General features: G+C 43.1%; 1 protein-coding gene across 2 annotated transcripts in view; it reads right to left on the reverse strand.

Moving 5' to 3' along the window:
• bmp2k (BMP2 inducible kinase) overlaps positions 1-15,348 on the reverse strand; it is a 33,489-nt gene that overhangs the window by 8,881 nt on the left and 9,260 nt on the right. Inside the window, exons 2-12 of one of the 2 annotated variants that reach the window (XM_026320877.1) lie at positions 10,566-10,684; positions 9,141-9,246; positions 8,171-8,313; positions 6,326-6,447; positions 5,226-5,307; positions 3,604-3,736; positions 2,836-2,939; positions 2,674-2,753; positions 2,389-2,552; positions 1,739-1,947; positions 1,462-1,611 (exon numbers count right to left, since the gene is read on the reverse strand). In XM_026320877.1, the coding sequence (XP_026176662.1) occupies positions 1,462-1,611; positions 1,739-1,947; positions 2,389-2,552; positions 2,674-2,753; positions 2,836-2,939; positions 3,604-3,736; positions 5,226-5,307; positions 6,326-6,447; positions 8,171-8,313; positions 9,141-9,246; positions 10,566-10,684 (1,412 nt within the window). The remainder of the gene's footprint in view (positions 1-1,461; positions 1,612-1,738; positions 1,948-2,388; positions 2,553-2,673; positions 2,754-2,835; positions 2,940-3,603; positions 3,737-5,225; positions 5,308-6,325; positions 6,448-8,170; positions 8,314-9,140; positions 9,247-10,565; positions 10,685-15,348) is intronic. The other variant, XM_026320878.1, reaches the window with a different exon arrangement.

A 15,348-nucleotide genomic window follows, 5' to 3' on the forward strand; every position in this document is an offset into this window, starting at 1 on the left:
AGGGAATGAGGGACGGGCCTTTGATTTCATGGTGCACAACGATGGTAACGAGACGATGAGATGTTGTTAGAAACCGGTTCTGGATTTGGAAAGCTGGGGACACAGTGGAAGGGAGGGATGAAGGAATGAGAGTCAAAGCAGGATAACCAGAGGGAACAAAAGCTGTGAAGGCAAACAGGATTATCACCGAGTTCAAAGCTGCCCGAGCTGGTTTGTGGCCACTTAAAAAGAAAACCAGCGCTGAAGCAGGAAAACAAACCCTCACAATCACATTCACTGTTGATTTAAATATGGATTAATGGAGCTTTAAGACTGTATTTTGTCTGTGCTGCCCCCTGCAGCAACTTCCCTTTGGCCGACCCCTAAACACCAGTGTGGTTCACAGTCCAGTCGGCAGACAGAGCCACAACGACTGGGTCCTCCCTCCCACAATAAATCCCATCAGCCTGAAGCTTTAGGCTCAAGGAACCAGGGAACGTAAGTGCTGGAGATTAAAAGAGTCCAAAATTAAAACGAAAAATTGATTTTATGCTTCTGTCTAAGTTCGTCGTTGTTCCACCCTCTGTCTCCCTGTTGTACGTTCTCTAACAAACACCTCACTGTTTTGCTTTGAAAGAGTTGTACCAACAAAGTTGATCTGTTGCCGTTAAATCATTTTACAGCTCTGCTGTCACTTAGCAAAGCTTCCTCTCTCCACAATAAGCAGCAGATCTACGGTTCAAAGGATGTAGGATGACAAAACCACAAAGGAACCAGGAACACGCTACTTAAGCATTTACCAGATTTCTTGGGAATAAGAACAGTAATTTTGAGAGGTGCTCTCTTCCCCTGCCTGTGAACCGCTTCATATGTCAGGACGCAACACAGAGGAAACTGCTCGATTTCACCCTCTGTTCGATCCCCTTGTGGCTTCACTCAGACCAGATTGCCTCTGAAATAAAACAGATGGTACGCGTTTGGTGGGAAACAGACTAAAAATTGCGCCGCCCTAACAGTATGCATTTGGAAGACCTGTGTTTGTGTGTTTGATTCAGTAGCTGCGTAAATACTACTTTTCTGAATGTTTGGACAGAGTCACTAGGAAGTTTGAGCGTCTGCTTCCAATGCTGCTTGGCACAGACGTGAAGAGCCTCGACTGAAGAGGACTGGCTGCCAGTGTTTGGAACAGAGAGCAATTTTAGGCCATTCTGACATTAAATGAAATATTCAGCTCCGTGTTATTTCATGCTGCGTCTCCATGTGTTTCGCTGTCATTTGCTCAAACTATTTATTGCAGTTTTGGATAAAGTCTTCTGCTTTGAACTTCTGTCATGATTTTGCATTACAAGCGCCCTCAAATGCTGGAATAGGTTTGAAAGGGAACAAAAGCAAATTCAATTTAACAACGTCCATTTTAGAGCAAACAGCAGATCAGAGTCGAGATGTGGCAGGTTTCAGGTTCAGACCTCTGACAGAACTCACCATGGCTGCGTACTGAGCCTGAGCAACCTGCTGCTGGTACATCGGCTGCATCATCATCTGTTGTTGTTGTTGCTGCTGCTGCTGCTGCTGCTGCTGCTGCTGCTGCTGCTGCTGCTGAAGCTGGAGGGACTGCTGCACAGCCTGTTGGAACTGAGCACAGTTAATAAGAGATTAGACATCTGAACATCTCCTGTTCACACAACCACCAGAAAGACAGTTGAATAACATTTGATTTCTACTCCCATGTGCTGTATATTTGTAACAGGGGCGTGTGTACCTGCAGGTACTGAAGTTGCTGTGCATTTGCATGGTGTTGCTGCACTGCCTGTTGATGATGATGATGATGATGATGATGATGATGATGTTGTTGTTGTTGTTGCAGCTGCTGCAGACGCAAGTCACCAGGTTGCAGCTGCTGCAGGACCCGGTGCTGCTGAGTGGTGGGCTGGGGCTGCATGGACGGCTGTCCCGATCCAGGAGTGGGAGCTGAGCGGACAACGTACGGAAGAACAGATTTATTACTGTGAACGCCACACTGAGCACAGAAGGTGAAATAAATACTTAAACCCAAAAATGACTGTGGCAAAGTACAGCCAAAATAACTTAATTAGCAGCATAAGAGCAGTTCAGAGCAAAGTTTGTGGCTGAAACCGTGAGTTGACTGAATTTTTAGTATCAGTTACCTTGAACACATGAAAAGCATGAACGTTAGAATAAACTAATATCGTCTCTGCATTCAATTCAAAACACCTGCACAACTGACAGGAGGAAAGCAAAAGAAACGAGACCTGTAGCAGAAAGTCCCCTCTCTGACCATGGGTTATAGACAGCAGAGGTTTTAGCTTGAAATTTTGTGTGTTGTTATGTATGTAGGTAGAATTTGCTGCTGGGAACACAAGTGGAAAAAACGTGAAGTGTTCATCTCAGTAGTGTTGAACAAACCCTTCTGGCCGTTGCTGACGGGTGCAGAAGGCACGGTCATCTTCACAGGGGTGACAGTGTTGGTGAGCGGCAGGACGTTACTGTTTGCTGCTTTTGGCCTCTGTCTGGGAGCTATTGATGTTTCCGTTGGGCCCACAGAGTCTGTTATCCTGGAAACACACAAACAGTAGTTTTAGCTCGATTTTCCTTGAACAAACACCAATAAACTGTGTGTATGTGCAGCATGTTTTGCCATCTCAATGTTGTTCTGCCCCTCTCGTTAAGCTGTACCTGGCTTTTGTCATACTTTTCTTAGCAGCAACCTCACTGGCCGTTAGAGGCTCTGGGAGCGACGTAGGGATGGGAGAGTTCTGGACCGACAGCAGAGAATGATGGTGAGAAAATGACTTTAAAAGTTAAAGCTTCACCGACCGTGTCATTGCAGTGACTTACAAAGAGATTTGGCACCGGACAGTCTTTTCCAGCTAATTTGAAGGCAAAGTAGGACACTTGGTAAATGTCTGGTCTCTTCTCCTGGTCTGGTTCGAGCATGTATCCTGGAAAAGACAGAGAGGTCGTTTTATACACCACGCTGTGCCGAACAACGCTGCCCGTTTTATTGTGGTTACTATGCATCTTCTGTCTTTGGCCACTAGGTGGAGCTGTTGGTCAAATAATTAAAAACCAGAGGCTTCACCAAAAGCATTTAGGGAAGTGAAACAACTGGAACTCAAACAAGGCCGCGTGGACTGACAGTCCACAACTGGTTCAAACAGGTTCAAGCTGAGTGAATGCACAACAACAACAAAGCTAAGGGCAGGTTACAGAGCTCTCTGTGAGTAACACAACCAAACAGCACAACAAAAATAGTGGGTTAAGAATATAATCCAGCTAATAACGGAAAATATAAAAAAAGAAAAAGGGCAGTGCCTTCTGGTAAACCTCTATAGAGTTTCTCAGAGCTCCCATCATGTGCCCAAACATGTCTAACAAAGTCATAAACAAAGTGTTGTGCAAAATCAAATAAAAGAAAAAAGCTTTCCACCTCATTCATGCCTTCTCTGCAGTTGTATTTAATACTTCCAGTATAATGACAAATAAACCATCAGTGCAGACATGATGGGAGAAGTGATTCAAAACAATGACTGGCTGAACAGTAAAGAAAGAAAATCAGTCTAAAAACCATTTGGACACAATGCAGGTTAAAACACCCCGACTTACTGATTAAGCAGTGCAACTTGAAGGAGAATTTGGAGTTATCTGGAACTATAAAGGTTCCATCACATATGGCAACCTGACTCTCCCCAAATGGAAGTGTGAAGAAACACAGCTTGTACAACAAGCATCCGAGTGCCTGTGGAGAAAACAGAAAAACAAGAGTCTTGTTTAAAAAAAAAAAAAAAAAAAAAAAAAAACGAACAAAACGCTTGAACTCTGCAGTTTTTAGTGCTGGGTATCGAAAGAAACGACCTACACCCAAAGTTTTGATACCAAACTGGATTCAAATTTAAGCTCATTTAAACATGAATTGTCAGATCGAAGAATAAGTCGTTTGAATAATTTGAGACCAGTTTTGAAGGACTGACAGTTTTCCACAGTTGTGCAGACATAAGTGCTGAGCTTTGATAAAAGTCCTAGTAAATATCTGGCAGTTTAACTGAAAAGAGGAACCGTGACTGAGACTGGAGTTGTCACCCTCCACACCAGTCACAACTTAGGTACTTCCCTCACTACCTACACTCCACAACACAAACAACTTGTGTTTTGTTTTTTTTTGCACAGCACTCATCAGATACAGGAAATAGATATGGCAAGTACACTTCACAAACCACTTGACATGTCAAGTGCAGTCCACCTCAGAGGGAAGAGAAGGCTGTTTTCTCAGCAGGCCTGACCGCTTAGCAAGAACTTCTGTCCAAACAAATCCACATGCAAACGTGCTCTGCTCCCAAATCACATATTCAAGAGGCACCGTCTCATCTTTTTGCTGATGAAGCAGCTGGAGATGTAAGAGCCTTTGGAATAAGTCACAATGTTTAGGGAGTGTTTTACTTTAACAGCCTCATCCAAAGACAGATACTCTACAGCTCTGACAGTAAACTAAATCTAATTCAGACTATAACTGACTATCTGAAGAATGTTTGCCTTCTTTGGTTTTGAATAAAAGATATAAACCCACAAAACATGTGAAGGTCAAAGCAAAGTGCAGACTTTTGGCTGCACAAGGTGTCACATCGACAGTCGCATCGTTCTGTTCTGCCTGTTTTAACTCCCGAGGTTTTAGTTCACCAATTCACACCGCCCCTCAAAATGGCTGCCGTCCAAAGCCCTTGTCCCCGCCTCTTCTGTCTCTGCCTCGCACCTTCAAATCAGCCGAGGCCCGTTTCTCACGAGCTTATCGGGGTCCTCAACTGAGCCTCATTATCTGACGCACAAGGAAAACAGAAGAGAACGAAAAGGATAAGACAAAGAGTGGTCTTTATTGTGAACGATGTTGCTCAATGTCTTATGACGGAAAAACAGTTGTGGAGAGTTGACGGAGGCAAACAGCCCCGGGCAAACAGTCAGAGAGGCGAGGAGTGAACCTGTCAGGGCAGGGTGACGCCCAGGACACCACCAGAACAAACCAGCCCTGCAGGATGCACAACACACACACACACACACACACACACACACACACACACACACACACACACACACACACACACACACACACACACACACACACACACACACACACACACACACACACACACACACACACACACACACACACACACACACACACACACACACACACACACACACACACACACACACACACACACAAAGTAGGACCTTACCCATATATCAGCCTTAGTGGTGATGGCTTTCCCTGCATACAAGTTGATCATCTCTGGTGCCCGATACGAAAGGGTCGTGTACCTGTCGGATGAAACAGGAAGCAGCCGGTGAACACAACAGTGACACACCGTTACCTTTCAGGTTAATATGACACCTATTAGCAAACACCAGTTACATTTTAAACCATCATTCGTTTGGGTTCATGTTTGACTCCACATGGAGGACTGTTGCATCTCATCACATAGGTGAAGGTTCTGCGTTTCTTTCACAGTCCGTCGATGGAACGTTGTGCTTGTTTTGCTAAAGCGCCGGAGAAAATCACCAGAATCTGCCAGAAACGGTTGCGTAGTTCACCTTTCAGCGTGTGACGCAGGCCAAACATTTTTATTTTGTTTGCTATTCAGAGTCACTCTGATAATAATCACAGCAGCTGGTTGTTCTTGGAACAACCCCAGCTGAGTTATGGACATGTAAAAAGTGTCTGAGTCACTTCAGCTCAGAGGCCTCACGGTTTCTGTATGACTGGGATCACGCAAAAAACAGTTGACACACGGTCATGTACCGCTGATAAGCGCCACACTTTCACACATTTACAGCTGCAATAAAGTGCAGAGTTAACAGGCCAGAACTGACCGGACTGCTGTGATTTGACACTACACAAACAGAGGACAAAACGCAGCACGAAGCCAAAGTGCAGGGACTGTGACCACAAAAGCAGCACCACAATTACCACCATCACCTGGAACAGACCAACAACAACACAGGAATTGTGGGTTTATTTATTTGAAGACTACGAGGTTTGTTTTGCACCTCTGATGTTCTTAGTAACTCGTGTGCGTTTGATTTTTCTGGTCAATTTTCTGCTTCAAAATTTAACAGCTTTAAAGTAGGTTCAGTTTCTCTAAATTAGTGCTACTCTCTCATTAGAACAGTTGCTGTCTTGTATTGGACTAGTTCAGATGTCAGTTGTTAAAACATCCATTAGAGAATCAATGCTTCAGTGAGTAGTATTTAGTAGTGCACACACTAAGGGGAACGTTCCTGTTCTCCAAGTACTGAGTGAAATGAGTAAAAAAGCAAAAACAAAACAAAGACGTACTTCTTAATCTCATCCTCCACGGCGGTCACTCCATCTTTATGTGGCAGCAAAACCTTGTGGGTGGCACTGCCAAAGTCACACAGCACATAGTTTCCCTGGTCGTTCAGCAGGATGTTCTCAACCTGGTAAAGGATCAGATGAAGGTCTCAGACTTGTTCATTTGGGCACCAGCGTCACTGAAGTATCTCAACCCTGCCCCTATTTAGATTCGTTCAACAACAGAGCTGCAGTTTCAGCATTTCCAGAACAACCCACATCACCCATAGGAACAGCAGCAGATGTTTAGCACCGAAGGTGCAAACATGCTACAATGCCAGGAAAAGAAAGGTGCCAGAGTGTTACAACCGCAGTTCTAGCGGCTGTTCGTTTATGCTTTTGGGGTTTCTTAATTCACATTTAAACTTGATCACCATGTGTCTTCTGCATTGGTTCCTTACAGACCTAACCAGTTTTTAATTTTTAAAGAAGTGGGGAATTGTCGGAGGCTTAGTGCAGTGGGTTCCACACAACAAAACAGATTGGAAAAAAAAAAAAATGACACCACAGAAAATGTTTGGACAATCTGCACAGTTTAGAAAACAGTGAGATGTATTATTCCAAAGTGTTACCAAAAATCAGCTGCAATTTAAATAGTTTGTCACATACAAATAAACAATAAACCTGAAGCTCGGCTGTTCTCTGGCCCGGGAGACAGAAAGCAAATTTCAGTTTCTTATTTTGTGTGTTTGGGTTTTAGGGCCACAGGAGACTCTAAGCCTGAGTAATAATGTAAAAATCAAGAAAGGATGATGTGAGTGCAGATTGAGTTAATACCAAAATATCTGAAAAGAAAGAGGAAGAGACAAAGAACAGACGAAGACGAAGTCTGTCAGGCGGAAGAGGAGACGACATCGAAAAGAAATTGAAAATAAAAAGATTTCAAACTTTCCAGGGGAAAACTGAGCTAATGAAAGCAACACAGAGCGTCAATACTGCTGACAGCTCAGGGTTAAGGGGCTTTTTTTGCACTCTCACTTCCCCTGGCGATGCATGACTGGGCCTCCATGGTCTTTTGTGTCCTTGCGATGTTATGTAAGCCATGTAGGCTGAACAGACAGCGAACAGAGGGCAGGCCTGTGCAGCTGAAGGGACCACACTGTTTAGAGGCTTGTCCAGCTGGACAGAGTACAGCAGCACACTGATGGGCCACTGAGCAGGATTCAGCCAGGCTGGGAAATTACCACTGGGCTCCAAGCATCAGCAAAATGAGAGTAAACCTGGCTCGCAGCCAGTCTTCATTCAAAAATCTCTTCTAAAACTCAAGTTTGCTGAAAGTTAGCGAGGAATTTCAAGATGCCCCAGCTACTGTTGTACTCTGCAGAAAGTCTGGTGCTCTAGCAGCAGTCGTGAGAAAGAGAAAGAGGGAAAAAGAGGCGGATCAGCAGCAAACAGGGAGCATGGGATGGGAGGAAGGAGAGGAAATAAGAGAACAAGCTAGCAGAGGAAGCGGGGGAGCCAAAGAGGAAGCAGAGGAGTTAGAACGAGCACTGAAGTGAAACCAAAGCACTCTTTCTTCTGCTGACCGAGCACATTTATAACCATCATCTGATGTTACACTTAAATTAAGGAATAACCATTTCAGAGGCAATCCACAGATTCCTCTCTGATTTTCCAGACATCTTTGGAAATCCACCGATGCAGTGCTGTTAAACCACCTCTGAACTGAAGCTTTTATGGACAAATGGTTTGGCTCTGGGAACCTTTCTGACATTTTAAGAACTAAACTAGCACATTTAGATGTTCTGACAGAAAAAGGAAAACGATGAAGGCAGGAGAGAGAGAGAGAAATAAAAAGACGCCTTTTACCTTTAGGTCTCTGTGGATGACGGGCGTCTTGCACTGGTGCAGTCGGGCCACAGCCTCACAGGTGTCACAGAAGATGTGGAGGACCTCGGCCTCACTGAAGCCCACATTTAACCGCTGGTTCATCTGCTTCACCACCTGACCCGCTGCAAGAGAGAAGTGGAAGCACAAATTTAACTCAACGCGGGTCATCGGGTCAGGCCGGGAAACCAAACATTGACAGCGGTTTGGCGTTTTGACCCTTGCTGAGTATTTTCAGAGTGAAGCAGTTTTCATTATGTTTACATAAATACCCTTTAGCTGAACCTGACCTGATTAGGACTCTATTTTTACACAACAGAACACAGTATCCATCATCTACTGTTATTCTGGAAGCACATTGGCCAAGGCAAGTTTTTTTGTGACCATAAAGAAAAACACAAACATTCAAATTAGGAAATGGGAGGACATGGTAGTAACTTCGGCTTTTAGCCTACACTCAGCATAACGTCTGAAGAGCAATTATGTCTCAGAAGAAACTAAAAAAAAAAAGGCTTCATTTAACCATCCGATTATTGACAGTGACCACAGTCTTGTTTGTGTCTAAACTTATTGAATGAGGGCAAAACCTAAAGCTAAAGCTGAGTCAGCGAGCTGCCATGATCAATAGAGACCACACAAAAGGGGTAGAGGCAGCAACGATGCATTCAACATATCAAACATGTTAAAAATATATAACTCAATAAACTAAATGTGGACAGTGGGTGAATGTTAGAATGCATTTAATTAAAAAAAAAAAAAGAATGCTGAAACCACTGCATTAATTAAAAGCTTCTGTAATCCTAACTAACCATCATCTAAATTAAAATCTGAAGTCAGATATTATGAGCAATAACCGCAGCTTTAATGAAGCTGGACCGTGAATGAGAATGAAACACGAAGGGCACATCGTGGCTTCAAAACATATGTGCATTTAGAAACAGAGGGACTGTACCTTTACAGTACTCCATGAGGATCAGGACCTCCCAGACACTGTCCGATACGGCGTTGATTGTGGAGTCCAAGTAGCCGACAATGTTCTTATGGCCTGACAGCTCCTTCTGCAAACATATAAAACGATGGGGGTGATGAGGACAGAAGGATACAGATAAACCTAAGAAGTCCTGAGTTTGGAAACAGAAGCTGCATATATCCAGATTTTAAATTGTCAAAAAATAAAACAAGATGAATGTTCTCCTTTCAAAAACAGCGGCTGGGTATTTACTGTATGTTTTGCTGTTTGTTTAGCAGTGGGACAATTAAATTACACAAGAAAAACTGAAGCCTGGATGCTCTGCTGCTTCATTATGTGGTGTAAGCAACACTGAATGTAAACTTCATTAAGGATGAAATAATAAAATAAAAATAAGTCAACATCCCAAAAAGTTCCACACCCTGCCGAGTTCAGCCCAGCCTCATCCTTTTTGTGTTCTTACGCCATTTTGATTTCTTAATGTCACTAATCGTGCTCGATTCACTCGCTGGATTAAAGCGTCACAGTGTTTGTATCCGTCGGTTGCTAAATGGCAGCGCGAGAAGAGAGACTGCTGTGTTGTGGAAACCGACACACCTAAGGCAACGTCCCAACGGGCCAGAACTGTGTCAGTGTTTAAGGTCAGCTGAGTGGGTGAGGATGACACATTGTTCCAGCTGATGAGGCAGTGAACACAAAAAGCTGGCCGAACAACTCAAAGTGAGCTGTTCACCGACACACTGGGGTCAAACGTTAAAGATGAGACATCTGCTGTAGTCTGGTAGACTACAGGAAAAAAAAACCTGAATATTTAACTTGGAATAGCATAAAAATAAAAAAAAAACCCTGAATTAACAGCTGTAATCATGAGAGCCAGGTCTCTGCAGCACATCAAAATTACTTGTCAGTGGATCAGGTGCATTAATACAGTTTCACCCAGCACACAGCCAAAGGCCTTGTACTCCTGCCAGACTGGAAATGCTGGAAAACATGACAGGCTGGGAGGATGGAAAATAGCCATTTATTTGCACTTTGCTTTGAGAGAGAATGAATCTTCACGAGACATTGATCTCCTATGTGCTTAAAATTAAACACCTGAAAACTGAGAATGTCATTATGAAATTCGAAGATAACTGGCACGGTGTCTCTACGCGCAGACCGAGCCCTCTATGCACAAAAGGTGAGAGGAATCTGAAGTGGAACAGTGAAATATGATGGTTACAGCAGGTAATATTATATCTTCAGCTCCTGCTCCATGATTTAATATTTGTGTAAAATAAAAACTAATGTGCAATAAGCGCATTTGCAAAATTATCGCTTTAAAGAGGAGCAGGAAAACCTCAGCTAGGTTCAGAGATAAAGTCCAAGTACAGCAACCAAACGCTGCGATGCTGCTGCTGCTCTCACCATGATAGTGATCTCTCTCTTGTAGACATTCAGGTCGGGGACGTTGTTGACGTACATCCTTTTGAGTGCGCAGCGGACACCACTGTGAGTACGAGCCAGGAAAACCACTGAGAAACCTCCTAGAAAAACACAAGATGACAAGTTGGCATTACCTCAGCATACTTAAGGCCTTCACCATTAGAACTAATGAGTACAGTATGGTCATGAGGTTACACAAAGAGGAATAATACTTCGAAAGATTGACCGTTAAAAACAGACCTTGTTAAATGTTTTGGGGTTAACACCATTAGTTTAATCTTCAGTTACAATCCACCCCCACCCCCCCACACACACAGGTTTCTGCTGACCATAAACAGACATTTGATTTCAGAGTGGACCTGCGATGCATTCAGGGAGTACAAAACACACTCAGGTCTTCTCTTAAATGTTCATGTCAAAAAAAAAAACAAAAAAAACAAACTGCATGGATTATTTGTGCAATCACAGATTTACTACAAGGTCTTTGAAAATGTTAACTAGTCTCATTTCATGACCAAGTAGGTTAAGCCTATTTAGCCTGCACTGGCCTAATTCCAACTGGGTCTGATCCTGGATAAATTAAGCTGTTTGCTTTACAAAATACAACCAGCTTTTACAAGACTGTGCTATGAAGCTGAGTGGAGTTTTAGTAGGATTTCTGGTGCAGGAGTAGACGGTGTTGACAGAGGCAAAGTAGCTGCCGACACTGTCCTGTGTGTCTCCCATGGCTGAATGGACACTTATGCTGTGATGGGACAGTCCTGTGTCTCATTAGAAAGGGTCACTGAGTGGTGGGCATCAAAGCCAATCGACCACACAGGAGAAAGAAAAGCCCTACAATGGGGCATTTGTTCCCTAAGAGAAAACAGGACAGATTTGGACTGGTTATGAGCAGGAGGGGAGGGGAGTTAAAGTGACCAGTGGGAACAAAGACGTCCAAGCTTGGGGTTTATCAGCACTGTGTTTAAACAGATTGTTTTTTTTTTTTTGTTGTGGTGTCCTCAGAAAAACACAACTTCAGGGGTCTAAGCAGAAATAGTTAATGCAGGTTACACCTGTGTGCCTCCATGAGGACAGTTCACCTGGAATTCCCCTTAGTGTTTGTTTGTATGTGGTCACAGCAGTGAGAGTTGGTGCAGACATTATCAGATTAGAAACGGTGACTGAAGCTACAATAAAGCACCGTTCATCATAAGAAAACACCACAAATCACCAACTATGGGACAGGGACCTGCATCATCTACATTTTTGCCTCAGTTCAAAACGTCGTTGGATCAGTATCTGTAGTCTAGTCATGAGGTCAGACTTAGCTGCTTGGAGACAAATGATACGATCTACAACAAAAGAAAACATACAAGGTGGTGAGGAAACAACAAAACGAGGATCTTATTTGCTGATGAAACCGATGACACACAACTTGTATCACAAACCCACAGCAAAGGTGACCCAGGAACAAAATGTGTTTGGGGGGGAAACACCTATAGCAAACTGAAGTATGTCTGTCTCTGCAGGGGGAAACATCTGAGTTAACCCAACAGAAACAAAAAGCTGCTGCATGTTGCTCATTGATTAGCTGTTATCAGCTCTGTGCACCAATGTTAGCGTGATGGTTACTCTAAACCGCTGGGCTGGGTCTAAAAGTGATTTCCTGTAATGAGGCAGATGAGTGCAGAGCCACCCAGAGACCTCGGGAGTTGAGAGTGAACTTCAGCCTGAAAACTGAACCACATGACACAGGCTGGTGGTAACAAGATGCGTGGGTTGCATGGACTGAAGAACAGATAGAACGAGGCAAAAGTCCATTTGTCTGGACCAGGAGGCTGAAAGCAGAAAAGCAAACCTTCACTGAGGACATTTTTGTCTCAGGTGTCACGTTCATCAAGTGATCTCAGGTGAGGTGCACAGATTATGGGCTTCCTTCCAGATCTAGATCAATGAATGGGGCAAATAATCTGCTCATCTCTTCTAGGAAGCTCCAGGTACAACCATCATGTTATCGTCTATAACACACTATCTCTCCGGTGTGAGCACCCAGGACAGCCCACTATTTGGTTTGGAAGCACTTGAACTTGATGACCCAGTGGGTACAAGCACACATTCTCTGCTAACCCAAGGGTTTTATGCTACGGAACATGTTGTTAAGATAGTGGTCTAGGCAAACTAATCCAACTGCCCTGCTGTGTACCTGCTCGGGAAACAAATCAGGTTCCCATCGAATCACCACCCTGGGGCTTTTGTTGCCTCCCGTGATGATGCCAGCCACAGAGGTGCTATTTATTTTAGGGTATTATTCTCCTTAGTGGCTGTGGACTGTGGATGGATTTATTTATTTTATTCAAAGCTTTTGTTTCCATATTTTCTTATATTCATCTTCGATTAGCAAAGAATCATTTAGCCTAATGGCCCTTAAGCTAAATAGCAAATGTGAATTTCACAACATAGTTCAATGTCACTTTAGTTTTGTGTGACAAGTCAGATATTCTAACTTTTGTTGATTAAAGTTAAATATAACAGGACTAAAGGGATTTGACTGACAGCAGATTCAGCACTGGATTCAGAAAACTGTTCCAATATATTTGTGCTTCGACGACCTGAGACCGACATGTTTGTGCAAATCTAAAGCTGATTTGATCCAGTTTTATGTAAAACAAGTAACGTTTGTGTTCACAGAAGTGAAACCGAGTCTTTCAGCGGACTAAGGCACTACTCAGCACCCATCTGACACATCTCACTGTTATTGTGCCTCTCATGCTGCTGGGCCATTAACTGGACTGAAGAAAGTACCAGTTGTCAGTGACAGTTAAGAGGAAAAATCCAAATCCATTGGCAAAGAAAGGAGTAGATCAGCTGCTGGTAGTAAAACCTGGTACTGAGTAATTACAAGAGAATTTTCCCCAGTCCTGAATCCAGCACCAAGACCCCTGACATCAGGGCACAGCGTGACTAACCGGGCCAGTCACAGGCAGCCCACATGACAACATGTGGAAGAGGCTTGAAAGAGGATATCAGCAGCCTTTGCAAAACAGACGCTCGGCATGCCTTGTGATACCGACAAAAACGTCAGTGGTAGTGTAGGAGTGTTTCAATGAGGGAGATTAGAGGATTTAGCAACATGCAGCGCACAGAGGTGATACGTTGTGGTTCTGGCTCAGACACAAGGCTCAGACGTTCTTCCTTTAAAGCACGACAAGGTTTGTGATGTGTCTTTGTCTCACTCTCCAACTTTCAACCACAGAGTTTAGAGTTGAGCTTGTTAAAGAGCAAACGAAGAATGTAGTTCAGTTGAAAATGCCTCTTTCCACTGTGTCCTGCTCTTAAAAAAAAAAAAAGTGGGGGAAAGCCTTTTTATTTGGAACAGGCAGAGGTATTTCCTCCTGGAGGCCCCAGTCCACTAACATGAACCCACAACTTTTCCTCTACTTTTTACAGTATTGAAGCTTTAAAGTGAGCATAAGTAGGTTTAACCAAAGTTGCATGTGGCTCCACTGTCTTACAAAAAGTGTAAAGAATCAACTTGATTTCAGGAAATGCAGAAAAACTAAACCTTTTTATTATTATTATGAACATTTTTCTACATCAACCAAGAAGTTCCACTTCCTTTGCCTTAAACTTCTCTCTTTTCCACAACTTCCCCTTGAGTGAATGTTACTTCATAAGAATTAAACTTCCTAATCAATAAAATTCATTATTAAAATAGTCAGGTCTAGTGATGTAGCCGTTTGTGGGACACAAGAGCAAAAGTCACATTTTCTATAATTAAACCATTTTTACAGTCACAGTCTTTTGTTGCAGCACTAATAATATGAAAACACTGTCACACATTAATAAAAACACACAAATGAGCATGTTATTGACTGTATTTATGCCTCAGTGACTGTGAAGCACAAATACATAAAAGGAATATTACCCATAATTCATAAAAAGACCTGGAGCATCTTTTCCCATCTATGTCTAAAACCTTGCACTGATTAGCTTCAGCTCAAACAGCGACCATAAGAAATTAATGTTGTAACAGCCACACACAAGAAACTCTCTTTCCTACACAAACACAATATGATTCATTCACAAGTATTACACTTTAATACAGACTCCCAGAAAAACAAATGTTCTCCTACTTTGTATTTAAGAAAACCAACACCACAATTCAACAAAAGCTCAATCCAGCTTTCAGAGGAAGGTAGTGTTGCTGAAGTCAAAAAAATTCTTTCTACATTGCTGTATTCTTGTGTAGAAGGCAGCTGCCATTTTTCCACCATAAATATAAGAAATGGATTTCCATTAACTGGTTTCAAGGTCTTTGCCAGTTTGCAGTGCTCTGCCAGCTGCTCCTTCTAATTACCAGTAATGACTCCTCGATCCCTAAGCGCTTAAGCAAATCCTCTGAGATTTGGCATTATACACACTAATGCGGGAGAGACTTTTGTTCTTTGGCTGATTAATGTAGCAGCCAAACATGGCGCTTGGTAACTGTGAAACCGCAGTTACAACAAACTTCAGCAAAGTCGGCTGCAAATATTGTGTTTCAAAATGTTTCAGCAGCCTAAACACAGCCCATCCACCCTCAGGCTTTTCATGTTCTTCACATATATCGCCTTGCAAACGTGCGCGCCCTTGTAACCCACTTCAGTCTAGCGACTATCTGTTAAGAACACTGCTTATCTGTTTCTCTTGCGTCCTCTTAAGTTGCACCATAGCAACACTGAGAAAAGCATCAGTGGCATAGTTTGCCGACCTAAAAATAGACATGCACTTGCTTTTAACGAAC

The sequence above is a fragment of the Mastacembelus armatus genome, chromosome 9, assembly GCF_900324485.2.
Source record: "Mastacembelus armatus chromosome 9, fMasArm1.2, whole genome shotgun sequence".
Taxonomy (NCBI): domain Eukaryota; kingdom Metazoa; phylum Chordata; class Actinopteri; order Synbranchiformes; family Mastacembelidae; genus Mastacembelus; species Mastacembelus armatus.